The sequence below is a fragment of the Trachurus trachurus genome (assembly GCF_905171665.1).
Source record: "Trachurus trachurus genome assembly, chromosome: 14".
Taxonomy (NCBI): Eukaryota; Metazoa; Chordata; class Actinopteri; order Carangiformes; family Carangidae; genus Trachurus; species Trachurus trachurus.
Genome location: NC_139903.1, coordinates 9,869,742 through 9,896,287, shown reverse-complemented (window position 1 = coordinate 9,896,287; position 26,546 = coordinate 9,869,742). Strand labels below are relative to the sequence as shown.

The 26,546-nt window shown below is 43.0% G+C and overlaps 2 protein-coding genes across 2 annotated transcripts in view; one reads left to right on the top strand and one right to left on the bottom strand.

The window, feature by feature from the left end:
* Positions 1–24,734, bottom strand: part of zzef1 (zinc finger, ZZ-type with EF hand domain 1) — a 31,167-nt gene extending 6,433 nt beyond the window's left edge. Inside the window, exons 1-52 of the mRNA XM_083986511.1 lie at positions 24,166–24,734; positions 23,339–23,483; positions 23,014–23,208; positions 22,703–22,886; positions 22,390–22,589; positions 21,426–21,636; positions 21,171–21,287; positions 20,336–20,514; positions 19,982–20,080; positions 19,801–19,892; positions 19,559–19,704; positions 19,154–19,259; positions 17,996–18,214; positions 17,225–17,316; positions 16,862–17,097; positions 16,631–16,764; positions 15,424–15,494; positions 15,219–15,333; positions 14,910–15,075; positions 14,571–14,692; positions 14,356–14,478; positions 13,343–13,512; positions 13,149–13,230; positions 12,854–13,055; positions 12,463–12,596; positions 12,117–12,357; positions 11,915–11,994; positions 11,731–11,821; positions 11,146–11,632; positions 10,890–11,054; positions 10,629–10,748; positions 10,340–10,501; positions 10,088–10,220; positions 9,357–9,495; positions 9,069–9,234; positions 8,707–8,969; positions 7,506–7,678; positions 6,655–6,838; positions 6,399–6,559; positions 5,529–5,809; positions 4,974–5,148; positions 4,747–4,879; positions 4,432–4,658; positions 4,014–4,322; positions 3,827–3,927; positions 3,463–3,595; positions 2,992–3,351; positions 2,712–2,855; positions 1,832–2,000; positions 1,604–1,702; positions 1,007–1,172; positions 31–181 (exon numbers count right to left, since the gene is read on the bottom strand). Coding sequence (XP_083842637.1) covers positions 31–181; positions 1,007–1,172; positions 1,604–1,702; positions 1,832–2,000; positions 2,712–2,855; positions 2,992–3,351; positions 3,463–3,595; positions 3,827–3,927; positions 4,014–4,322; positions 4,432–4,658; positions 4,747–4,879; positions 4,974–5,148; positions 5,529–5,809; positions 6,399–6,559; positions 6,655–6,838; positions 7,506–7,678; positions 8,707–8,969; positions 9,069–9,234; positions 9,357–9,495; positions 10,088–10,220; positions 10,340–10,501; positions 10,629–10,748; positions 10,890–11,054; positions 11,146–11,632; positions 11,731–11,821; positions 11,915–11,994; positions 12,117–12,357; positions 12,463–12,596; positions 12,854–13,055; positions 13,149–13,230; positions 13,343–13,512; positions 14,356–14,478; positions 14,571–14,692; positions 14,910–15,075; positions 15,219–15,333; positions 15,424–15,494; positions 16,631–16,764; positions 16,862–17,097; positions 17,225–17,316; positions 17,996–18,214; positions 19,154–19,259; positions 19,559–19,704; positions 19,801–19,892; positions 19,982–20,080; positions 20,336–20,514; positions 21,171–21,287; positions 21,426–21,636; positions 22,390–22,589; positions 22,703–22,886; positions 23,014–23,208; positions 23,339–23,483; positions 24,166–24,618 — 9,006 coding nt within the window. The 5' untranslated portion in view covers positions 24,619–24,734. The remainder of the gene's footprint in view (positions 1–30; positions 182–1,006; positions 1,173–1,603; positions 1,703–1,831; positions 2,001–2,711; positions 2,856–2,991; positions 3,352–3,462; positions 3,596–3,826; positions 3,928–4,013; positions 4,323–4,431; positions 4,659–4,746; positions 4,880–4,973; positions 5,149–5,528; positions 5,810–6,398; positions 6,560–6,654; positions 6,839–7,505; positions 7,679–8,706; positions 8,970–9,068; positions 9,235–9,356; positions 9,496–10,087; positions 10,221–10,339; positions 10,502–10,628; positions 10,749–10,889; positions 11,055–11,145; positions 11,633–11,730; positions 11,822–11,914; positions 11,995–12,116; positions 12,358–12,462; positions 12,597–12,853; positions 13,056–13,148; positions 13,231–13,342; positions 13,513–14,355; positions 14,479–14,570; positions 14,693–14,909; positions 15,076–15,218; positions 15,334–15,423; positions 15,495–16,630; positions 16,765–16,861; positions 17,098–17,224; positions 17,317–17,995; positions 18,215–19,153; positions 19,260–19,558; positions 19,705–19,800; positions 19,893–19,981; positions 20,081–20,335; positions 20,515–21,170; positions 21,288–21,425; positions 21,637–22,389; positions 22,590–22,702; positions 22,887–23,013; positions 23,209–23,338; positions 23,484–24,165) is intronic.
* Positions 24,735–24,840: 106 nt separating this feature from the next.
* Positions 24,841–26,466, top strand: cyb5d2 (cytochrome b5 domain containing 2). The gene is made up of 4 exons (XM_083987383.1): positions 24,841–25,214; positions 25,523–25,663; positions 25,912–26,098; positions 26,251–26,466. The coding sequence occupies exons 1-4, from the start codon at positions 24,947–24,949 to the stop codon at positions 26,420–26,422; spliced, it is 768 nt and encodes a 255-aa protein (XP_083843509.1). The 5' UTR covers positions 24,841–24,946; the 3' UTR covers positions 26,423–26,466.
* Positions 26,467–26,546: the final 80 nt, after the last annotated feature.

Genomic DNA, 26,546 nt, shown 5'->3' with positions numbered 1-26,546 from the left:
TCCTGGTGTGTGTTTGTGCACATCACTCACAATGGCACGGGCCTCTGCGATGAAGAAGAGTTCGGTGAGGGCTCTGTGGAGCGGCAGCAGCACAGTCACACCCGTGGGATCCTGGCTCACGCTGTTTTCCATAGACATAAAGAGCTGCCACAGAGGTCGCAGCAGCGTCAGCTCACAGGCTCTGCAGCGCAAACAAATCAATAGTTGGATGTACAAACACGTACACAGGCCAGAGAGCACAATAAAGATTTAGACTCAGACAAGTGAAAAATGAGACATTAATTCATCATTAATCTTGTAACATCCCATCAGGCATCAAGAATAGCCATTGGATGTATGGTAATTATGTAATCTATCTGTATAGTTAACTATAATACACACATTTACAGTAGTCTGATATGCTCTCTGTAGTTTTCCATAGCGTAAAGTGTCCTGGTGGATGATGCCAATTACAGATACCATCCTGTGGATTTTCAATTTTCCACATCGCACCTCTGTGAGCTGTATGAATGTCTTCCAAACAAATGATGATGTCAAAAGTCCTGTTCATAATTTCATATCCCAAACTCAAACAACAAATAGCTGAATTCAAAATGATCTTGATAATGTTTGCTGCCAGTGTGAGCACTCCCTTCTTCAAGTTGTATGATGTTGTCATGTGGTCAGACAGTCGGAGAGTCATTGCGCACATATGCAAATTTCTAAACACACCCTTTACCTAATTTCCTTGTTGACTACTACAACCACGGAACTACGTGAAGGATTTATGATGGCTTGTATGCAAACCCTGTGTGGAGGTGAAATCCTGCACCTCTAGGGAAAACACACTGGTGAGGTCAAAAAGTGGACCGGGTCCTCTTAGCCAAATAAGCATTACTTAGGTCAAGGTGAATGAACCTAAACACAACATACTATGGGCAGTGACAACAACAGTTTAAAAAAACATAAAGCATTAATTAGTACTAGAGGAAAAGAGATAGAAATGTATAAGCAGGGTTCGGCTTACGTCTGGGATTGACACTGTAGGAGGCGGAGCAACAAGTGAATGGCTTTGAGTCGCTGGTTCCCAGTCTGGCGACAGGCCACGCCCACCTGCCACTCCCATATGTCAGCCAGCGGCAGGTGACAGAGTGCTTGTTCATCAGCTAACATTTGCTTTAGTATCTCAAAACCTGAGGAAAGAAAAAGCAAAAAGTGCAGAGGATAAAGAACCTGAGCCATCTGAGAATTCACTTGAGGTTAATCTACATTATGGAAAGCTTTAAATGTGGAACTAATGCAAAGAAATAAGAAATAAGGGTAGGGATATACAAGCTTAATAGCTTCAGCCAACTAAATTATTAAAAAAAAAAAAAAAAAAATTGATCTATTAAATAATATGTTTTATGTTATGAATGAATGAATGAATGAATGAATGAATGAATGAATGAATGAATGAATGAATGAATGAATTTCTGATGATAGATGATTGATTGTACTATATGTGCACATAACTGAAAAATAAACTAAACTGGACTAGAACATTTTTTACATATAGTTTGTAGAGTCACTGAAGCAGCTTTAAACCAATAGAACAGGTTGTATTTGTTCTCATGTAGAGTACCTGTCTGGAAACGCCCTCTGTGGCCTCCTGTGACAGTGAACTTGTAGCCCCAGTCCGTGTTGGTCATGTCTGACATGAATTTGTAGTAGAGGGTATCGCCTGAGAGAAACAGCAGACAGACACACTAGTAAACATGATTTCAGCACAAGGGCTGAATAGTTGCATCTAAAATGCACTCGCATATACAAATACTCACAGAAGAGAAGATAAATAAATAAATGTCCTCACCAGGGATGTCAAAATCCGACCATTTCTGAGGAGAGCCACTGAAATTGTGGACGTCCTGGACGAAATCACTGCTGCTGGACATCACAAGCTCATCACAGCCTTCCTCAGTGTAGCAGCGGGAGTCAAATTTCACTGATAGGTAGATAGCCCCTGGGATGTGCACCTTGTCCTGCAAAGAGAAGAGACAAACAGTCCTTAAATTAATTAGAAAAAGGACATAGGGGGTTAAGGATACAAAAACAGTTCATATAACCACAAACTTGATTTTAGTAGTTTGGATCTGTAGCCACTAGGGGTGTCACGATTATTATCACGGTATTACGATTATCACGATTATTATGCATTAATTAATTTCACAACATACGAATGTGTAAAATCAAATACAGTCAAAATATAATTACATTACTAATTATTTACACTAAATATTTTAACTATCTACTATTAATATAAGTGTTTTAAATATTCAAATCATTATTAGTCATCTATACCAAATGTCTAAGTTTATTTTAATTGTTTGCTTGTTTTTTTTAATTTTTTATCACAAATGAGACGCTAACATTTAAATTCTACTACTATTCTACTACTACTATTCTACTTCTATTTTAATTCCTACTAATTGTATGTTACGTTAGGTAAATGGACCAGTATTTCTTACATTTACCTTAACCTTTGTGCACATCTGCCTCTGTGTTTATAACAATCTTTTTTGGAAAGTGACGGTATTTAAGAATCTTTACGATTAATTAATTGTGGTGTTTAATACCGCGATTAATTGTGAAAACAAGTAGCTAAAGGATGATTTTTGGAATGTATAACATGATAAATAGGACAGGACAAAAAGTTTAGTTGTGGCTGATGATAACAATTGTAATTTACCCACCTCAAAGCTGATGTTGTTGTCATACGGGTGTTTGGACTCTCTGACCTGCACGGCCATACCTGGCTCCTCCATGAACTGGCAAGCAGTGAGAGACAGACTGCACAGCATACTCTGGCTGCAACCCTTCAGCACTCTCTGGAGAATCTGATCAACAACATAACAGAACATCCCAATCACATCAATCCTCACTTCTGAAACATCACTTGTGCATTTCAAATTTTGTCAAACCTGTGTATGTAAGGCAAACCTTCATTTACAGCACCTCTCTCTTCCTGCCTACCTTCTCCCAGAGCGGCTTCTCCTCCAGTTGCATTAACATATCCAGGATGTACGCCATGTGTGAGGCACCGTTCAGCTCCAGGGCCTCCTCGCTCAGCGCAGCCTCTGCGGGCCAGTCGGCCAGCAGCGAGGCCAGCACGTGGCGAGCATACAGAGTTGCGATGGCCTGGTTGACCTTCACCAGATACTGACGAACTGCGCGGTTGCTACGCACATCCAGTTCCTTGTGCAAAAGAGCCGAGCTTTTAGTGCGCCTCTGTTTGGCATAGCTGAGCTGTAAGTCACTCTCTGAGTTGGTGATGAGCTTCTGGGCGATCACGTTGAGCTCCTCTGTGGCCTTTTCACAGTGGCTGGGTTTACTCTGTGACAGGAGGGCAATGATGGGGGACACATAAGAAAACTGACATATGAAAAACAAACTGTAGCTATTCATAATGTTTGCTATTTAAAAGTGTAGTCTTAAACAACTCACCACACAGGACAACACAATATCAGTGTCCACAGCTTTGGTGTTCCTCTCTTCAGAGCGAGGCCGTCTGATGGGCTGCCACTTCTGAGCCAGCGTACGGATTGTCTCATCTGTTTTTATCTCATCTCCATCAAATCTGTAAGCAACACAAAGCCACAATGCACATAATGGAAGCTGGTTTTAATTGTGAAATATAATTATATATATTAAAAAAGTACACTATAATATCTACATTTAAAAAATAATATTAGGGGCAGTTTTGTTTTCATTCTGGTGTGAGAGATAGACAGGAAGCTCGGGGATCCACAAAGTTATCCCAAATCATCTAGATTTTAGAAGTGATTTCTAAATGGAAGTTGATGCTGACCTCTTCTGCACCTCCGTGAAGAAAGAATCAGTTCTCTTCATCTGCAGCTCATACATAGCTCGTAGGATGGGCAAAGGGGCATTTAAGGCATCGTGTGTGATCTGTTGTGAAAGAGACTTGAGATTATAATGCACATCTCATCACATAATAGTTACCTGCATGTCCTATGAACAGCATCTCTTATCACCTGGAAGCAAATCTTAGTCTCCTCATCAAGGCCTTCCAAGGGGTCCGGCCTGTTGACGTCGGTGTCGTCAGCGCAGCAGCTGGAGTGATCCGAGTCATGCTCCTTCTCCTGCTCTCTTTGGTCTCGCTCAAGGTCCTGGGCCATGGAGTGGATCTCCCTCTTGGAGGAGTAGAGCATGATGGAGAGGATCTCTAGATCTCGCAGCAACCACAACTTGCTGAAGCCTGTTCCCTTGCTGCACTTCCTCACCAGCAGCTGGGTCAGACCTGACTGCTGGATGGCCTCCTGAGCTTGCTCCACCCCGTGCTTCTGCACGAAACAACAACATGGGATGAAGAAAACTACCTACTGGAATCTGAAAATTTCTATTAAATTTTAAATCTAAACTTTACATTTTAAATTTAAAGGGGGAAATTACCTTGAGTGTGTTGTAGAGGCCTTTAAGGGCCAACGACAGGACCCAGGAAGCCTCCACTGCAACAGGGGAGCTGTCGTCTTGACTTGTCTGCAGCAGGTGGCTGATGATGGAGGTGAAATTGCTAAGGTAGCGGCTTAACAATGTATTTGCGGCTCCCTGGCCCTCTGACTGCCCTAGGGGGGGCGCTGGGGTTGAATCCTGAGACTGGATGAGTTGGTAGTCCTTCACTGTGAGAGAAGGGAAGGAGCACACAGGGTTAATAATAATGTTTGTATCACGAACAGTGTTATTTTACTGTGCTAGTACTGCACTAACCTGTTTTCCTCTTGCGCGTCTTAACATCTACCACTGCAGCATGGTTCTTTTCTGTGAAGTGCTTGAGCAAGATCATGTTGTGCTGTTCGTGGGCGTTGTCAATAAACACAGTCTGCGTTCCCACACACAGCACCTGATGGACACACAAACAAGGGAGTCAAATCTGGGTTTAAGAACACAAGGAACAGTATACAACCAACAATGCAGCAATGTGTACTGGCACTTACCTCAGGGAAGCCCACCAGCACCAGCAGGGTAAAGAGATTGGTGCGTTTGAGAGTTTGTGGCAGCTGCTGGATGCAGTGGTCAGTGAAGGCAGCGATGACTGTGCTCCACTCAGGACAAGCATTCAGACTGTGTAGAATATCTGCAACTGTGCACGCCCAGTCCAGACCGATACGACTGCAAAAGAAGAGATGATTTTTTTTTTAAACTAAAAAAATATACATAATATTAAAGGGATAGTTCAAATCACAACTTGTCAACGAGAGTGCTTTGGAGTTGTTGGATTGTGTATTTGATGAGTTTGATGAGGGAAACCAAGAAATTCTATCAGTCTCCATAGTGTAGCTTTGAGCAGCTCACGGCTCTGCTCCGCCGTTCCAAAAATAACTTATATAAATAAACAAAGGTAACGAACCTATGCCTAAGAATATAGGGATTATGGCAATGGGCCAATTTGCCAAAATATTGAACTATCCCTTTAACATCTGCAGCTACGCCATCCAGATTATAGATATTTGAAAAATGTCCCAGGTATCATTAATGTTTTCTTTGTGTACCTGTCCAAACAGACGGCTCCTAGGCTGAAGAGCAGCTGAGTGGTCCTCCAGCCTGGTGTTTCTGACGTGGCTGCCTCTCCTTGTGTCAGCAGCTCATATTTATCGGCCAGGGCTTCAGTGACGGCAGTGTCGGCCTCCATCGGAGGGATTCGTAGCAGCAGCTGGCCCAATAGTCCCAGGGTGAGGTGGTAGGTCTCGTTGAGAGAGCCAGCGTTGGAAATGACCGCCCTGAACAGCTGGGGCAGAATGGAGCTGAGACTGGGCAGAGACAGGGTGCTGTCCTGAAGGGATGAGAAAGATGGTGTAAATGTTATCTGTAGATTTATACAGCAATATTGTGAGTAGAGAATATTTTAGGAACAGGTAGTGTGTGCTGGGGGCAAATTAACTCAGTATTTTAACTTGAGAAAGTAAGCTAGTTTTGTTTGATAGTTTATCAAACTCATTAATAAGATGAATGCCATATTTGTTCATTAAATATGAAACAATGGCCAGCAGCCAGGTAGGTTTTATGGAATGAGTGTAGGACTATTTCTTGGACAGGAGCAGTGACTTCCTGGAGTCTGTGACAACCCCCAGATAAGACTCTAGGAAAAGTCAATGTGTCCAGCCAAGAAATTATTTGGCACATAACCTACAAAAAAATTACAACATACTGTTTAAACAGTTAGTGGTTTTTGTGTAGCTTATATCAGTCTGCATGCCAGGCTTTTTTTGGGAACTGGTTATAGCTTCATATCAACATGTCAATACACATCACTATGTCCTCTCTCAGCATAAATGCAAATACGGGTATATTACAAAATGCCAAACTATTTCTTTAGTGACTCATGCTATCTAATTTCAACAATAAAAACGGGTTTGACATACTGGTTTGGCTGGTGGCAGCATGGCTGCAAGTAATCCCAGGATCCTCTCTCTGGAGCACTCTGAGAACACATGCTCCTGCAGGGGAACCTGAGGCAGCCTCTCATCAGTCCCCTTGACAATCTCTGATGGAGAGTTGGCTGTTCCTGGTCCAGATTCTGAGGCTGAGAGTGATAGATACATGTAAAGGTGAGCCGGTCGGTTGAGGGACAATCATAACCACAAATGGACAGATTCATTCTGAAATCTCAGTACTTACGCCGGACCACAGGAGAGAGGGGGTCTTCACTGGACACAGAGGGCGTTTGGCTGAGACTGGGAGAGTCCAGGGTGTCTTGAGTAACCAGCTTCCTTTTCTCTCCTTCTCCAGTACTTGGGGGTGACAGCATCTCTGGAGGAGAGCCCACTTCCTTTGTCTTCTTCTCCTTACCAGGTGGTTTTCTCTGGTGATAACAGAATAAATTGGATTATATGGGATCAGGATAATAAAATCTATATTACGTTGATCATAGACTAAATACAGTTGTATAAACGAGTTTGGGTTCCCCTGGTCAAATGTCATATATTGTTGATTTTTGAAATGAAAGGAAAACAATTATTTTTTAATTACTCTCTATGCTTTAACTGACTCATTAGGACATTAGGACAGCTAATGATGCTCCCAAATAAACTCTATGCTCAGCAATAGACTGTACAGGGTCTAATATGGAGGAGTCCACAGAGACAAACCAAATGTGCAACCTCATCACAAATATCAGTGTCTGAAGTTCACAAAACACAATGCAGTGATAAAGGGAAGAATGGATTCCACTAATTATCAGTGAACTCTGCAACAGGACAATGACCCAAAACAGACTTTTAAATCCACTAGGAGCTAGTTTAGGAAAGTTGAGTCTATTGGAAGGTTCATTCAAGAGTTGAACATCATTGTGGAAAAATAAATAAGAAGGCCTGTTGATCCACACGCCTACACCTACTCTCCACTGAACTCATTAATACATGTCTACCTGCTCTATTTGGGTTTTTTTCTGTGTGAGTTCTAGTCCTGCTACGAGAAAAACAGAGATCAATGAGCTTCATATCATCTCCAAAAGGACTCGTGTTCCTCACCTTGTCCCTGGGAGATGATGGGGAGCAGATCGCTGCGGTGCTGCCAGGGAGAGAGGATGTGTCTGTGGCTGTGCTGAGCTCCTGAGAGGACTCTGGAGAGACTGGACACAGCTCACTATCAGAGGCTGAATCATTGGAGGATAGCAGAGCGAGCAAAGCTGAAGAACGTAGACCTAAACAGAGATGGGGGGAGGAAGGGTGTGACATGTAAGGAGAAAAAAAAAAAAAAAGACAAATGGATAACTGTCCATGACACAGCCCCTTTCTTTGGAGTTAGGATTTTAGGGGATATACCGTATTGACCCGAATATAAGACAACTATACTTTTTAAAGACAAAATCAAAGAGAATTTGAAACTTTTAAATCATGTTTTCAGTATCAGTGAAATAACAACTGGTAGATTGCATTAAAACAGCAGTGGTTGGAATATTTATAACATCATTATGTAACTGTATCTGTAACATAGTATTTCTCTTGTCGGTTAAAATCTAATGAGATGCAATTTTCAGACACCCCTAAGGTGGACTGTACCATATCTGAACCTCCGTTGGGTGAGACTGTTGACAGCTACCTGAGGAGGCGATAGGTTTGGTTAGGGTTAGCCTATGAGTGTGTGTCCCCAGATAAAAAAAAAATTCGAACACTGATCACCATTATCTTAAAATTGGCATCATAACTCCTCTGTTGTTTGAAAACTCGTCCAACCTTTGAGTCCCTTTTTTTCCCAGCGGGTCTCTGTGTTGTGGCTGCAGCTTTCCAGGTCACTGGTGTGTGTGAGTGTGAGAGAAAGACAAGCTCTGACTTGCTTGGGGAGACGTTGTTTGGTGTCACCTGCTGATTTGCATATAAAAATATCTAAACCCCTATTACGACTCTTATTTTTTCTTTTTCTTATATCTGGGTCAATACGGTACTTATTTATTTTCGTGTCAATAATTAGAAGAGAAGATAAATAGCACTCTTGTCATCAGTGTTTGCCAAGTGAGGAACAGAGGCCACTGTTAACAGCTATAACCCAGTCCACTCATAACTCATAGCGAAATCTTTTTAACTTTGGGCAGTTTAGCCATTTCCCCTTTACTTATAGCCTGCATGTTAAGCTATGCTGACTGTCTGCTAGCTACAAAGTTGAACACAAAAAAACGAGAGTGGGTTGGTCTCATCTAACTCTTCACAAGCCAGCTAATAGGTATATTCTCACCTTTGCCAGTCTGTCCCTTAAGCAAGCAGTCAGTGATGAGCTGGGAGCAGCATGTCTGTAGGGTGGAGGCCTGGCTCAAGGTGTTGCTGTCCAGCGACTCTCCCTCCATCTGCTTCTCACTGCTGAGTTCTGATGTGTACAGAGCCAAAGCAGCAAACAGCAGCCAGGAGTAGTTGTGGATGTAAGGCTGGATCAAGCGGTGACGGTCGCTGATTCGTATGGTCACCATGGGATACACTGTGATCCGATGGGTGGGCAGATGGCTGGAGATGGGAATTTAAAATAAAGATAATTGAGTCTAACTCACTAATGCAAAAACAAGTGTGTTTTACAAGCACAAGATTAAACTTAAAAAGTGTCACCTGTCAGGATACTTCTTAGCATTGTAGCAACCAAAGCACAGGTCAAAGTCTTCACACACGTTGCAGTTGATCCTGCTGCCCACAATGAGCCCCTGGCAGTGATCACAGGCATACTCCATGTTCACCATCTCGTGGTCGTCCTCATGGCCTTCAGGCTTGGCTCCACCTAGTTGAAAACAATACCAGTTATGTTTGTGCTACTCGTAGGTCTGACAATAGGAGCAGTGGCCCGTTCGTCTAAATTCTACTAGATAGTCATGAGTAGCGTGGTAGTGAATGTGAGCTCACTGAGGAAGCAGGTCTTGCAGAGGTCCATGTCCATACACTGCAGACAGCGATAGCGGTGCCAAGGTGCCATCCTCTCGCAGCCATCGCATGAGATGACAACATTGAGCAGGTCACAATAGCGTGCAATGAACATGTGCATCTGTGGATAGGACCAGGTACATTTACATCATCATCAAACTTTCCTCCCCATGCTGAGAACTTGTGCAGATCATATTCCTGCATCTTTATAAATGGCAGTTCTTAAAGGGATAGTTCAACATTTTGGCAAATTGGCCCATTGTCATAATCCCTATAATTTTTTAGGAGTAGGTCTGTGCAAGCTATTTTTAGAACTGCGGAGCAGAGCCACAGGCTGCTCAGAGCTACGCTACGGAGGCTAATAGGATTTCTTGATTTCCCTCATCAAACTCATTCCTGCACATTCACCACGCTATGAGATAATAACGGAACATTGTTGGATTGTGTATTTGATGAGTTGGATGAGGGAAACCAAGAAATTTCATTAGCCTGCATAGCGTAGCTCTGAGCAGCTCACGGCTCTGCTCCGCCATTCAAAAAAAAAGCTTGCAACGGCAATTAAAGGTGACGAACCTACTCCTAAAACTATAGGGATTATGGCAATGGGCCAATTTGCCAAAATGTTGAACTATCCCTTTAAATTTGCAAGTTGTCAAAATGCATTTAGTCCAGAACTATAAACAATTGTCCTTGTTGGCTCATGAATACGCTACCTTTCTCCTGTCCTCCATGGAGTCCTCCTCGTCGATTTTGTCATACCACTTCTCAAACATCCCGTCCATACACTCATCCATCCACTCCTGGTTCTTCTTGTAGTCTGCAATTTCATCTTCCTCTGTCCATTGACTGAATACGAATTTAGACCACAGAAAGAATCCCGTCATTAGCCTTGGTAATATCATCAAAAGGAAAAGTTACACATTTCTACTGTGATGTGGCTTATCTTCTGGTGGGTCTGACATTACCTGATGGCAATGTCGTGAACACTGATGTTCTCCTGGGACATGCTGAGCAGGAGGTCAGGAAGCTTAATATTCAGGAAGAGAGGAAGGTCATGTACCTCCCAGCTCATGTCTAGCAGATGCAACAAGCAGGTCTGCACACATGACAGGGCCGGTAGCAGGGCTCTGGAGAACAGTGATGACGGTCAGGTTACACCACGCACCCATGTAGAATTATGGTAATCACTGCTACAATAGCTTTTTGATTTCTAGTTATGAGTGAGCATGGTGGGTTGCAAGGATAAGTGCTTACTTCTCAGTGAGACTGCTGAAGCCTTGTACCGCCTCCACAAGCATGAGAACCAAGTGATGGTAGGAACGCCTCACCTCCGCTCCAAGCTTCTGCCCACTGTCTGACAACTGAGAGAAATAACTGAAAGAGAGACAAAGCAAATGAAAATCTTGAGTGAAATATGACTGCACATGTTTATGTCGGCGCACATTCATCTCCTCCTATACCAGGTAAAAGTCACTGTTGTTGCACTTGAATTGAAGACGTTTTCTACACATGTACCTGGTGAAGTCTTTCTGGCAGGCCAGCAGCTCCTGTAAGAACAGGATGCAGGGGGCTTGGAAGAGATGTGGCTTTCCCAGGGAACGCAAACATTGCTGAACCATCTCCAGGACCTTGCACACACTCAAAGCCTGGGCTTTGTTCAGTGACAGGGTTTGCAAAATACTACAGGAAGAAGAATCAGATTAGTTAACCCTGTCGTTACTCACATATTTATAGAAAAAAAATGTAAAATAGAAGAACGGAGATCACTAACCTTGCTGTTGTAAGAGCCTGGTCCTTTATAAAGTTAAGGATGTGTTTGAGGATTGGGTAGCGATCCTTGACCGAGGGGGCCATGCGAGGCTCTTCTATGGATCGACAGGACAGGAGCCGTAGGCGTGCCCGACTGAACGGGGGCTTACGAGGGAAGGCAGAGGGTGAGGCCGGCTCTCCTGACTGAGACGAGATGCTCTCTGTGGAGTCTCTATGGACCCTCCTGTTGGCCCCACAAGCAGATGAGCTCTGGGCTTGAGCACCGGTGGACTGGCTCTGTCCTGCCCGGGCGTCACTGGGCTCCTCGGCCCCTGGAGTCTGAGGTACCTGAGAGGGGCTGGCCTGGAAGTCCCCTTCTGAGATCGAGCTTGAGCGGAAGAGTAGAGCACTGCTGCCCTCTGCAGCTTTGAGAGAGTCACTGTCTTGGCCTGTTACTCCACAAGGAGCAAATCTGAACAGCAAGAGGCTCTTCTCGATACACATCTCAGCTAGATAGACACAAAATAACAAAAATCAGCAATAATATTCAGAATATGACAGTACTGGTGAGAACAAGGTGTGATTAGGCTTTGCATTCACTCCTCACCAAGTGTCTCCATAGTAACCTCATCAGGACCCCCATCCTTCTCATAGGGAATATTCATTTTGCCAACAAGGTATCTCTGCTTCATCTCCAGCTGAAAGGAAGAAAAGACATCATCAGCACAATAGTCAAGTGACATCAACAAAAATAGATCCAGTAGAAGATAATGAAGACAGATATCACTCACCATCCATGTTCTGATGCTGTCTGCATGCGAGTACACTTGCACAAACTCTTCACTCAGACAGGATTTGCAGTCCTGATTAACTACTCATTCACAGCAGAGGGGAGAAATAAAGAGATTGAGTCAACCATGCATAATTAAAGACAGCAATAAACAGAACAGCTTTCACACATTGACCACTGTTTATAGCCAACTTAGTATTTACCGTAGGTCTTCAGGGCATGGCTGAGGGCTGGTGTGTGGTACACCATGGCTGCCCAAATGGCATTCACAGCTTGGTCTGTCTTTGACCCAGCAGCGATCTCATTCCTCATCGTCTGTTTTCTGCAGGACTGCATCAGTTTCTTCATCAGCTCTGTTCTACTGTCCGTCAGTTCCTGTGAGGGGTTCCAGCGGGCAAAGTCCTCCAGGAAGCCCATTAACTCATCAAGGGACCATGTATTTGTCTACCACACAGAGAAACGTCATAGTAGCAGAACAGTATTAACCAGCTGAGCTCATTAAGCAGTGCAATAATGTAATTCTTCGGAAAGGTAAGTGAATCAGCATACCTGGTCTGTGGGTGTTTTTGTTTGATTTGTCTCCCTGGCTTCACACAACCCATGTCGCAGGATGGGTTTCCACAGAGGAGAAGACTGAACATGGGACATTTTCCCTGGTGGAAGCTCTTTTACCGTGCGTGTCTCTGGAATACACAGTAACCCACAAATCTCAGCATTTTAATCTGAGGTCTAAAGATGCAGGTGGTGAAATATAATCTTGAAGAAATCTGAAGTTAATTCATGTTAAATATAATAAACAACATTGTTTCCTGTAAGGCACAAGATCACAAATGTTCAGACAACGGTCTAACCCATTCCCAGTCATTCCCAAACTTCACACAGACAACACACTATAGGATATGTGCCTTTGTTTGATAAAGTTTATGGAGTACAGTTTTACCGTGAGGGGATTTCAGTGCCAGAGTTCGAGATGCAAGGCGACCCATCAGTCGAGCCACCAGCAGCTGCAAGTCCGACATCCAAGAAATGGTGATATCTGGCAGGCCCATGGCCGTCACAGTGAACTTATAACCCCACTCATTGTTGCTGCTATCAGAGTGGAAGAGGAACTGGAGCTGAGGGCCAGCGTCAAATGTCACTTTCTGAGGGAGCAAAGACAAACATTAAATGTGTGTAAATTAAACAACAAATGGTTTCACATGGAGATAATTCAGTGGTTTCTACTTGTATCCTACCTTTGGCCATTTCTCTGTTCCAACCTTCATATCATAACGAACTTTACCGCCTCTAGAATCTGTGAATTCTAGATAGTCATATCTGTGAATATAAAGAATATAGAGGTTGGGTAAGTAATAAATCCTCACTACAGGCAAATAAATGAGAATAATTGATTCAATTAATCAGCATTTATAATTTAACAATAACTCACCTTTTCTCTGTCTCACAGCGTTCGTCAAACTCAACCTCAAAGGAGGTAGCACCGGGACAGGCAAAGATGCTTGTTTCATGGCGGCTGTTCTCATAGTTGTGAGGGGACTCCAGGTTCCACGTCCTCAGCACCACCGGCTGCTGCGGCTGGTGCCAGCTCTCCTGATCCACCTAACAGTGACATGGTGTGCAATTATATTTGATATTCATGCAAGAAAGCAACAAAGAACAGGGTTCCTACACATTTGACATTTCATAATATTAATTTTATATATATATATATATATATTTCATACTTTTTCCAAACCCTAATTTCCAGACTTCTCTGTAAAAAAAAAAATTCGAATAATTTGTGACATTTGAGTAATTAGATGTGTATCATGTAAATAAATTATGTAATTAATTGTTTGTCGTCATTATTCTGAATTTGTATGCCATTATGTCACCAAATCATTTTCAGGAGATTATAGCTAGGTAAAATAGCGCATGCAAAATAATTTTCCCAAATAACTTCAGATAAGACCAAACTCAGATAAGTATTAAGATAAATATATTTCCATACAATAGTTTCCATTTTCCATACTTTTCCAGACCTGGAAATGTATAAATTCAAATTCTATACTTTTCATAATTGCATAGGAACCCTGAAAGTACATTCACTCAACTACTTTATACAATGTTAATGTATGTATTGTGTATGTGTGGAGGAATATTACATATTTAACCGCACTATGTCTATCTGACTGCTACAATTTATTGATCTCACTGGTCAAATACGGTGCAAATATTTAAGCAATCAACAGTGTATTTTGAACAATACAGATTTACTTCCATGGCTTCTACTTTTGCAGTAAGGGTATATATTTTAGCTTAGTAAAAAGTTCTCAGTAGTTATACCACCACTGGTTACTATATAACCCTCCACACCCTGAATACCAGTCTGCACTCATACTTATACAGACTTATTGTATCGACTGTGTACACAGGGGTGTGTTGAAGTAAGCCCAGACTGACCTTTGAAAATATGTCTCCAGTGTCAGTGGATAGGCTTTTGAGTAGCTCGACCAGAGAGGAGAAGCTCTTCAGCAACACACTGTGAGGGATATCCAGAGAGCACAGCTCCAGGAGAAAAATCATCTGCCAGAACCAAATCAAAATGTCATTCAGTAGGGTCAACTCTAGAACTGGGCAGGAAGGAAATTCAAAATCTCAAGACATGAGGGTATTACCAGTTGTCTGAAGACTGTGGCGAGGATGGAGCTGCCTAGTTTGTCTGTGATCACAGCACTGGTGTGTCTCTCAAGCAGGGAACCAAGGATGGTCTTGATGCTTCCCAAGAACTGATCCACATCTATTGAGAGAGCAGGTAGAGATTCACCATTTTTTTCATGAATTCTCCTCCATTGATTGTTTGTTATAAAGCAAATCAACTCAAATCTATTGGATCACACTGGACTGATCATGAGGCTGAGTGCTTGTTATACTGTCCACTGATAAATACAGATTCTAACCCTGAAAACAGGGAGATGTAAGCACATCAACAATGCAACACTGTCACAGTATCTCACATTTTAGTAGGATGTCTCTAGCCAGCTCCATAGCAACAGCTGTGGAAGCGCCTCCTTTGAGCTGCAGGTAACACCAGGAGAGCAGACTACCCTGCAGTGCCCAGAACAAGGACAGCAGCACCGTCCTGCTGGCTCCACTACTCTCATCCACCATCATGACTTCACACTGAGAGATGGGAGACACGTCGAACAAGGAGGAACATTAGAAAAGTAGAGAGAAACATGGAGAAGTCACGTCGAGACACGAGGAGACGGAGCGAGCTGGTGATGAATGGTAAATAACGAGATGAACCAGTGAAACCGTCTCACCTCTCTTGTTGCCACTAGCAGCAGGGTCTCCATCACTGACAGTATGGGGCTGATGTCAAAGTCTGAGGGAGCTCCTTTAGGTGGGAGCAGGAGAAGGCCGCTTGGATCCTGGTCACTGCAAAGAGAAAACACAGATATTAGTGATCCATGATGATGGTGTGTGTTAGAATATGATGATGTGAGCATATGTCTGCAGTAAACTTACCTGAAGTAATTACAAAGTGATTCAAATGTCACCTTTACCGACTCCGGCTGATCCTCTTCTGTGATATTCTTCTGTAAAAAGAAATATGACATCGTCATCATTTTCATCATTATTCATTATTTTTTCGAGTAAAGAATAACAGCCTTCCAGTTTGTATTCTTCAGTTATTTAAATTAAGAAAAGGAAACTATAATTTAAGAGGGTTATTGATTTTCAAAATGTGTAAAGTGAGAACTAATATAAAATACAAATGTGTTTCACTCTTGGTAGTTAAAATGTGGAATAAGCTCAGTGATGAGTTGAAGACATGTAGTTCTTTGTTGAGTTTTAAGAAAGCCTTGAAATGTAAAATCATGAAAAATTATAAAATACAGAAATGATTACTTTCATCTTATTATTTTGTACTGTTGCTATTCTAGGTAATCTAATTTCATAGAGTTTAAAGGATAGGCAAATATAAGCCTTGGGCTTCAGCCTATTCCCTTTTCGGTCACTGTATGATTTTATGTGTGTGTGTGTGTGTGTATTAGGGGTGGGTATCGCCAAGGACCTCACGATGCGATACGCATCACGATACTTGAGTCACGATACGATACGATATTGCGATATCCAAATTTTGCGATATATTGCGATATTCTACGATATTCTACATAGTTCACTGAAAAATGTAAAAGGCATTATGCATCCTAAAATCCGAGTTGTATGTACATCAGATGATAGTGATAATTTATGGGACAAACTGAGTCAAAACAATGTAATTCAAACTATCCATGCCATTTTATACAAGTGCAAGTTACAACATCATATTTGTATGTACAACACACTGTCTGAGGTAGCAGTACAGTGACACCTCGCGGAGCAGAGGTGCGGAAGTCGTACTGGATTTACGTCTGAAACATGATTTATTATTTGAAATTTTTTTTTGAAAAATTTGTTTTCGAAAAAAAAAATCTATATTTAAATATTGAATATCGATATCGTATCGCGATATAAAGTATCGCGATATATTGCCATATCGATATTTTTGCCCACCCCTAGTGTGTATGGTTGCAATTGTGTATAATATGTTCTGGCTAAATTGTTCACGCAAAATGGTTGATTTTGATATTGGTGTTGTGTGACTGAAATAAACAATTTCATTCATTCATTCATATTGTGGCTTTGTTGTTGTTGTTCATTCTAATTGTTATCATTCTTATGCACTCACCATCATGTGGAAGAGTTTGTCCCGTCTGACGTGTTTATCAGGGAAGAAAATGGCAGCTCCATTAAGAATGGCCTTCACTGCTTCCTTGTGTAAAGCTTTTTCCACTAATGTTTCCCCCGCTGGGCTATCCACAACTAAAACACAAACATGACACAAAAACACAAAATGTTACTTCTGAGAAATCAGTCGTGAGAGCTGCTACTGTCTGATGAATTGCTGACAGGTTCTTACTGTGGCAGAGGTGAGTGTAGACTTCCCCCACAGCCTTAACTGTGTCATTCGGGGGCTCTACACTGCTGGATGTGGATGGACAAGCTGCTGCTGCTGCTGCCGCTGCCGCTGCTCCCTGATCTGACCCTTTACTCTCCACTGCGCCCTTGGACTCCAGGGGATTGGGCAGCATGGGGAAACAGTTCTGCAGCAACTGGAGCAGCAGAACTCTGCTCTTCAACACCTCCTCTCCCTCACTGAGACAAAGACACAAGATTGATTACAGATGACATCTTAATAATATGTCTGGATTTTGGATCACTCCAAATCTTAATTATTGCTTTGATGAGCGTATGGACAGAGAGTACAATCACAATCACTCACATCTCCCTGAGTTTACTGTAGAAGCTCCAGAAGAGGTTGAGGTTGAGACCACCAAAGTCGAGAAGATACTTCTGCTTGAAATGAGAGGAATCCTGCAGAAACAGACAGTCAACGGTCTGACAGTGTTCAACAATAAAATAGGAGGACACATCCATCAGGCTGTCAGAGACATGAAGAGCTCATTCCCCTAGCTGTGTACATACTGTGAGGGAAATGTATGCAATGTCTGCTAGTGGTGATGGTCACAAGTGAGCAGACTTATCTATCACTAATAAACTGATGCATGTACAGAACGTAAAAGAAATGAGACCAAACACATAAAGCTGTAAGTTAGTTAGCAAATGAAATATTCTACTTCAGTACCATAGTGAGGACTCTTAGTAGAGTCTCCATATCTGGCCACTAGTATGTTAAGTGCTTATATTTCTCATGGACTGTTTTCTTCCTGTCAAAAAGTGGATGCACCAACGTGTTCTTCATTATACTTGTTGTTGTTTCTTAATGTGGGCTCATTCTAAAGAGGAGAATGATGATGGTAGATATTTCCCACTAGTCTTCTGGTCTACTGTCTGCTCTATGGTGCCATGAAATGATTCCCCCAAAATATAATATGACTGCACATAAAACTATCACTAAGTATAAAAGCTTTCAATATTTTCAGCAATAGAATTGTGGCATTTACTGTTAATCATACTAACCTAATGTATGCTACTAATTTTAATGATTTAAATGCACATACTGCACAATACTAAAGCAGTGATCAGTAGTTACCATGTCTCGCGTAAGCTGCTGAATGAAGAACAGAGTCTTGTTCAGTAGGCAGAGTCCATTCACGACATCACGGTCCACCCTGTCTCCCTCTGGGCTGAGGTCGTCCAGGTCTCCCAGCCTCTCTGCCCCAGGGCACATGTAGCCACTGAAACTGATGGACTGGACACCGAGACGCTCAGCAGAGTCCTGCCTGGTGCAGATGAACTTCACCATCAGGAACTGGGGAGACAAGGAAACAGAGGGTTCCTACTTGAGACGAATGCTTTGAAAACTGTTCCCAAGTATATGCTTTCATTATTTTATTTTTTTCTCAAAGGGTTAGACAATTTCCTAAGGCATTTCCTGAAAGATTAGAAAACATCACTCACATATTTCATGCCTTTGTGATGATGGCATGACTGTGGATGTGTGACTCAAAAGGAAACTGCACTGCTTGTGTTTATTGTGATGGCATAACATGCCACCCAGTGCCACAACGTGCCTCGCTGATAAGATATACAGTCTCATGTTTTGGATACACACATAATATCTGCAGTAGGATCAGTTTATGGGTGGTGTTATTTTTTGACAGCCATAAGAAAAAATACATTAAATATCATTTTAGCCACTGTCTGAAAGGGATAGTTCAACATTTTGGAAAATTGGCCCATTGCCATAATACCTTTAGTTTTAGGAGTAGGTTTATTAACTTTAATTGTCGGTGCAAGCTATTTTTAGAACGGCAGAGAACTCTTTAGAACTCTGTCTCGTAACGTTCTGTTATTATCTCATAGCGTGGTGAATGTGCAGGTCACAACTTGTCCAACAGAGCGTTTTGGAGTTGTTGGATTGTGTATTTGATGAGTTTGATGAGGGAAACCAAGAAATCCCATGAGCCTCTGTAGCGTAGCTCTGAGCAGCTCGCGGCTCTGCTCCACCGTTCTAAAAATAGCTCGCACCGACAATTAAAGGTAGCAAACCTACTGCTATGACTATGGGGATTATGGCAATGACCTAATTTGCCAAAATGTTGAACTATCCCTTTAACTTTTGGGCGATGACAAACTGTTTGAGGTGTGAGATACAAAAAACTAGTGAATGAATTGAATAATGGGGTTCAGATGATTGAAGAGGACTACGTAAACCTGTGTCTTAGTTTTCTCTGGATGCAGTGAGTACCTTTGCAACTCGACACTGCTGCAGCTTGATCTCCACATCGTTCCAGTCCTCCTCGAGCTCAAACCAGCCAATGGGCTCGTCCTCACACTGTGCTGGAATCTTCACACTGCAGGTCAGGTGACAGAGTGGTGTGTCAGCCATTCACATAAACCACTAAGGCAAACAGCCACACTGCTGAGGGATATCCACAACACAGGGAAATAAACTGTCTACTGCACTGTTATTACACTGGAGGGTTCACTGAAGTGCTCCAGTGTCCCTCGTCATATACTGTATTTAGCCACATGTACTCCTCAGTACTCATCCCATTTGCCACCTGTTATTCAAGGTTTTTTTTTTTTTTTTAATGCAGGTTTTTAAAAGATGTGATGGTTATACACACAGTTACTAAATGATCCTCCTTACTTGTCTTGTACAAACTCTTTGTAGTCCTTGTAGTCCCACATGTCATACTTCTTGAACCTCTTAAAATGTTTCTCTGCATCAAATGGATCTTCTTCCTTGTAAGCAAACACCAAGCCGCATTTGGCTCCAATGGCTCCTTTCCGCACCTTATCACACAACACCAAGGACCAAAGGTTATGTACAGTATTCCTATATCATTGTCAGAGTTATCACTGATTCTATAATGTCAGACGGAGCCTCACTTTGATTTTCATCTGAGTGACCTGGAAATTGCTCTGGTCTTCTGTCGACAGGATCACACTGGCTTTCCTCCTGCCGCTCTCGGTGAGAAAACCTGAGGAGGGACAGACATCCAGTTGTACTTGGGGGAATTTTCAAGCTATACTTACAGTAAAGGATGAATTGTCATGGCTCTCAGCGTACCGTCTCCGGTGGCAGATTCTGTGAGCATGTTTTCTGGCCCAGATTTCTCCTCTTTACTCTTGACATCACAGGCCTGTAGGTGAAGCTGGAGGGGCTTCCCTGCAATTCAACATCAGTCATCAACTCATCATCATTATGCTTGCTTTCCATAACAACATTAATAATCATTTGATCGTTTTCCATACCGATATAATTTCACTCCTACACTGAAAGGCTATGAACACCAGACTGAAGTGCTGCTTTGTAACAGAATTAGCAGTTTACTAATGCATCAGCACTTTCTCTCCCAGGTCTATGGTTTCAAATGTCCTCATGTGAGTGAGAGTAAAGTAGGGTTGGTCTTGGTCACGTTACCATTGCGATAGAGTAGTCGCAGCCGAACGGCGGCCATAGACATGATGAGGGAGGAGGCCCTGTACTCGGTCTCTAAATGATCGCTGATGCAGGACAGGGCCTGGAGCACTTTCGCCACACTGCCTCTGGCCAAAGCGAAGGCCAGGAGGGTGAGTTCTGCATCGGGACTCACACAGCAGCTACACAGGAGCAGTGAAACAAACACAAGTTAGTTTTGGGCTGCATCTGGACATATAACATAATCATTTGTGTTTCAGATTGCCAAAACATCTAAAAGGGCAGGTTTACTTTTTTATTCTTGAAATAAATCTATATATTTACTGTACATATTAATACAATGCTTACATGCCCAGTAGAATATTGGACTAATTCTCATTAATGGCAAAAATATATATATTTCCATTAATACCCAATGAATAATACCTAACCTATTCCTGTGTCTGCCTGAGTAAAAGTCTAATAATAATAATAAATACAGTATATCTACAAATTGATGGTTACATTTGGTCCAAATAATGTGTAAACAAACACTACACTACAACAATTTGAATATTCCAATTGTTAGTAGAAACATATTTCTTGTGTGAAAGTTTCATGTTAAATGCATTACAGCTAAAAAAATAAATACAGCTCATAACAACATGACTGATGAGATCAGTTCAGTGATGTTGTTGCTACTGTCGATGACAGACCCTGAACACCACAAAGGGATTTACAGTATATCAGATGGAATGCCAACAGTGTGTCATTGCCACACACAATCAATACTTTGATTTCACAGTGATGATGTCAGCGCTATAGTCTGGCAGTGATGGGTGAGTGTGCAGTTCATTACTCTGCTATCCTGAGCAGAAATCCATCCACCTCCTCCAGGATGTTCAGAGAGAAGAACTTGGGGAACTCTGTGGATGACGGTGTGAGGGACAACGGTGGCATGTGGCGTAAGGCTTTTCTAGAAGAAGAGCACACGGAGAAAAACAACACTGAGTGGACAGATCATTACGCTTGACCCATTGCATGACCAGCTGAAACATCATATTGATTACCAACAACGATTTTCTTGTGAAAAAGCATGAGCAGTGTGTCTTACTGTGTACTGTGTAGGACAGTGTGAGCCAATGCAGGGTTGGTCTCCATGGACGCGGTGACCAAAGAGGTGAGGAGAGACAGGTACCAGATGGCCGAAGCATCCGAAACAGACACCTCTTTACTCTTGGTAATCTGATAACCAAGAGTCTTCAAGCCATGAATCCGAGTGTCACACCCGTCGCTCAGGCACCGCTTAATGTTGATTTGGATGTCTGGGGTTTGGTGAGGAGATAATGCAGTTAGCAGACTGATGGAATACATCGCGCAAAAATGCCACATAATTTGCTCCATCATCAGAGAGGGGTTATAAAATAGATGTCGACTGTGCGAGTCGGGAATAAAACATCACATCTACCAATAAAAAATTACAGTTTGCTTATTTTAATCCAGCGAACCATTGGCAGCACAGAGCATTGCCAATTACAAAACACAAGGCTGAGTGATACAGCCTGCAGTTAAAACTACAAACCAAATGACTTGTTCCCATCACTGAAACTTCTGTTTGTATTCTTCTGACTGTTTTGGCTCAAAGCTGCCTCTGGTTCTCACTTGTTGTCCTCATTTATTCATATTTCTTTGAACACCCATGTCAGTTTCAGTCTAGCTTCTGTGTGACAAGACAACTACTAATAATGTGGGAATGTAGCCTATTGGCTGTACAGATTCTCCTTTAATACCCCAGAGAAAAATCTGAATTAAAACTGGAGGAAAAAACAAACATAAAAAAAAAACACCAATCCCTGGATTAGTTCCCTTCAGTCCGAGGTTCATGGCAGCTTGTATGAGGATTATAAAGTGAGGCATTTAACCACTCAACTATCTATGAACCCGGTTGCTCTTCTGTAGCTGACACCACGCTCTGCTTTCACCGGAGGGGAGCTAATGAGCAGGCATCAGTGAAGGAACACAAAAGCCCATGATTAGTACACACAACTAAGAGACAAGATTGACAGGTGGTGACTCACAAGGGTGTGAGATGTTGGCATTCTCCAAGAGAGCTACATAGCCCGTGACATTGCTGGGGATGCGGATGTCTCTGATCTCCTGCAGGGATCGCCGGTTTTTCCCCACTGCAACTGAGACCAGCTGAGGCATGTAGCTGTGGTCATTGGAAGCCACAGCGATGGCCAGCCGTCTCAAAACTACATCTGGTTTCATTTTCAATCTGATAAACAAAAAACAGATAGGTTTCCATTTGAAATTAATACTGACCATAACTCCTGTCAATCAAGCATGTGTGACAATCAGCTGTAAAATCCTGGGGGGGGGTCACGTTACCTGATCCAGTGTGAGCGTGCACTGCCGTCCGATTGCCAGAAAGATGTCGTTTCGCCATTTGTCATCTTGTAAATGTCAGACACGTTGGATGAAGCTTCAATTGTACTGTAGCACTGTGTGACAACCTTGACTTTGTCGACCTCCGGATCACGGTCCAGCTCTGCTCTATATTGGATATCTAAATCTGAGAGAAGCAAACACAGGTGAGGACAACCGTCTCAAAGTCGTGCAGCAAAGTAAAAACAGCTGCACAGCTATAATATGTATTAAAAACCAATATTCAGCAGTAGCTAGCCATTTTTTGTGCTCACCTTTTTCCTTCTGCAAGATGAACTCTAAGAAATCCTGGACCACACTGGACCTCATGGTACAGATGCTATTATAGCCTTCTAAGATGGGGAAGGGGATGGCACTGCTTGGGATACGATTCCTGTGTAAGAATTTAAGGATCTTAGAGGCGTGAGCCCCTAACCTGTCTTTGGTCTTGGAGAATATGTCAACAAAACCTGTAGAGACATTACAAGAACAGAGGAAAATGATTGGATTTTCAGGGTTAACCCTTTTGCCCTGTGATGACAATAACTATCCAAATCAGATTGGCCTCGTTTGCCCAGGTAAACAAATCACATCTCATACCTGGGGTTAGGGAGCACGCCTGAAGCTGTCTTATCACATGACTCAGCTCTCCCTGTAGATTAGCTCCATTGGAGTTCTTCAAGGCAATCAGCATGCTCTCTACGTCCACCACCCCATCCCCCTCGGCATCGAACTGTCCGAAAGCCTGAGACAGATGACAGAGACAGTACACATTGTGACACTTTGTATACTGACACAATCACCAGTATCTATAGGGACACAAACGGCACCCGTCATTTATAAAGGCACACAAGATGCTCTAACTCTATATCTTATTATAAAGTTACATATATCCTCTGCCTGTTCATATTTGACATGGAAAATAGTAGCTCTACAGCTGAAAGCTATGTTTTTTAAAGGGAAGCAATGTAGTGTGTTGATTTTAAAGCATAGCGGTGGCATTCAACGTCAGGCCACACAAAGCCAAAGGCAGACTAAAGTACACATTCATTATTTAACCCATTCATTTAGTTAGACAACAAATGTCAGCCAGCAGGCAACAAAGCAGCGTGCTACCCTCAAAGAGGCCAAACGCTGAAATGCCAGACCACAATGCTGGAAAGCAAAGGTGACATGTTGACAGCTAATATCACTGCTTTCATTGCACACCCTTAAGATTACAGATAACAGATAATAGGATAACATACCTCCCCCCCTATCAGGGCCTCACTAGCCAATCATATTTACTGATCACTCATCATAAATGGGCATAAACAACAAGTTATCAGCAGCTCTGCCTTCTCATGCTGTACCTGGGACACACATACATCAAATCATGACATTTCACATTACTTATAAGAGACACGCTTTTCCGTATCTTTATATACCTCTTCACACTCATCTCTGGGGGCATCTCTACTCTCCAACATCTCACAAAATTGTTCAACATTGACAGACTCCTCTCCTCGGTTCAACCGGTCCTCCAGCCACCGCACCAGGACACCCTCGTTCCCGGCCAGGACAGACTCCTGAATGGCGACCCCTGAGTCACTAATCCGGGCCGCCGCTTCTCTCAGTTTCACTTGCTCCAACAGGACCCCGGGGCTGGGTGGTCCGCCGGTGGGAACGGGCAGATTATTCGATCCCCTTCCGCTTCTTCCAGCACCGGAGCCACCACCACCACCACCACTAGCACCAGCAGCAGCAGCAGCGCCACCGCCGCCGCCGCCGCCGCCAGTGGCCGCAGAGGCCGGACTGTCTTCCGCGAAGCCGGGGCTCTCCGTCTCTACGTCCTCCTCGTCGCCGCTGCCGCCGCCGCAGCCGCTCTCCGCGTTCCCCATGTTTGTTTCACCGATCTACGACGCCCCCCCAAAATCCCTGCGGCCCGCTGGGTGTCAGTTTTGAGACGGTTGTGCCGGTCAGACCTCTCCTATGTTCACCTACAGCTACAAGTCCGCCTGCCGTTCACTACTACCGCATTGACGTTACGTACTGTACGTCAACTTGCCTGGAACGTTTGATAGTTTGCGCATGCGCGTCGGTTGGTTGGTTGGTTGGTTGGTCGGTTGGTTTCCGTTCACGGAAGCGCCTGCGGTGTCAATAATTACTCTGGAAAGGAGGATGTGAAATGATGTAAATGGACGAAATACCAACAACAACAAGGCCTGTATGAACAGCATGCTCAGCTATGTTTTAGTGGCGTGTTTATCTGTGACGTTGGCAGTGTTGTTCATTCCTCGCGACTGGTCCGTTAGATTTGGAATTGATGAATCAACCCAGGGGCCCCGCGTGCGGCTCCTGAGCAGACATGAACTGTCACTGTACGACGGCGAGGAGGACAGCAAGGGCCTTTACCTGGCCATCCTGGGGCAGGTTTTTGATGTAAACAAGGGACATAAGCACTATGGACCAGGTGGTGCTTATCACTTTATGGCAGGTGATTACCCCGCTTCTGCACCTCTCAGTATTAATGGTAATAATAATAGTTTATTTGTATAGCACCTTTCATGCACAGTGCAAGTGCAGCTCAGGGGGCTTCACAGGGTAAGAGAAAAAAGGTATGACAATGCAATAACAGTACAGGCAATAGAGACGAGATAAATGTATACAATAGATTAGGAATTACATAATGCAAATTATGGTTATATTGAATATTATCCCAACCCCTCAACAAACATGAATTATAATGATTATTTCCAACATTGTAAGAGCTGCACTATACAGTATGTGTGTTTGTATTTTAAGGCAGAGACGCCTCACTGGCCTTCGTCACTGGAGACTTCACTGAGAGTGGCCTGAAGGATGATGTGTCCAGTCTCTCCCCCCTGCAGGTGGTGGCCCTGTATGACTGGCTGGGCTTCTACCAGAGGGACTATCAGACTGTAGGTACGTCAATTGTATTTGGTACATAGGCTACATTTTCTTGAAAGAATAAAATTAGTCAACTGTTACCTTTTATAGAGTCTAATAAGATCTGGTGCAGTTCAGAATTATTTTAAGAAGTTTAACTGTTCCTCTGGGGGTTTTCAAGGTTTTAGGTGTGAAATGCTGACTAATTTTGTTTTACATAAATTCTCAATATCAATGGACACCGATCATCTTCAGGGGAAAAATAAATGTTTTTTTTATTTCAGGTGTGGTTATAGGCCGGTTCTATAGCGACGCTGGACAGCCCACAGAGGCCTTGCTGCAGGTCCAAGCATCACTAGCAGAGGGCCAGCGACTCAAGGCCAAGTCTGAGGTTGAGATGATCCGCTTCCCTGCCTGTAACTCAGAGTGGAGTGCTGCCAGAGGAGGAAGAGTCTGGTGCTCCAAAAAGAGGTTTGGAATAGTTCTGGTCTAATCAAATATTAGCAAACCTATTGGGCATCTGATAACAATGTTGTGATGTACTGCATACCAGTAATGTTTTGCACTACCAATCGTTACTGGTATTCATCAGGACCTTGACTTGTGTTCTTCCCTTTCATCAGTGGTGGTGTAGTAAGAGAGTGGACGGGCGTCCCGCGGAAACTCTTCTCTGCAGGAACCAATGGTGTTCGTTGTGTCTGTGTTGAAGACCCATCTGCAGCAGACGAAGATCCCAACTTGCAGAAATATGAAGGCTGCCCTTCACACGCTGACTCATGCTCTGTTGAGTTCTAATCTATAGGCCAACGCAGCAAAATTGACCCAATCATGGCCTACCAGCTAAACACTCAGGAAAACACAATTTCTACTAGTAAATCACAGTGATTAACTTATTCATAATAAAGAGTTGAAATGAAGA

Bases quoted from the DNA above. Each gene is read 5' to 3' on its own strand.
- cyb5d2 (XM_083987383.1), top strand. From the start codon at position 24,947: ATGAACAGCATGCTCAGCTATGTTTTAGTGGCGTGTTTATCTGTGACG. The intron at 25,215-25,522 runs GTGATTACCCCG...TTGTATTTTAAG, and splicing joins TGCTTATCACTTTATGGCAG to GCAGAGACGCCTCACTGGCC. The intron at 26,099-26,250 runs GTTTGGAATAGT...CCCTTTCATCAG, and splicing joins GTCTGGTGCTCCAAAAAGAG to TGGTGGTGTAGTAAGAGAGT.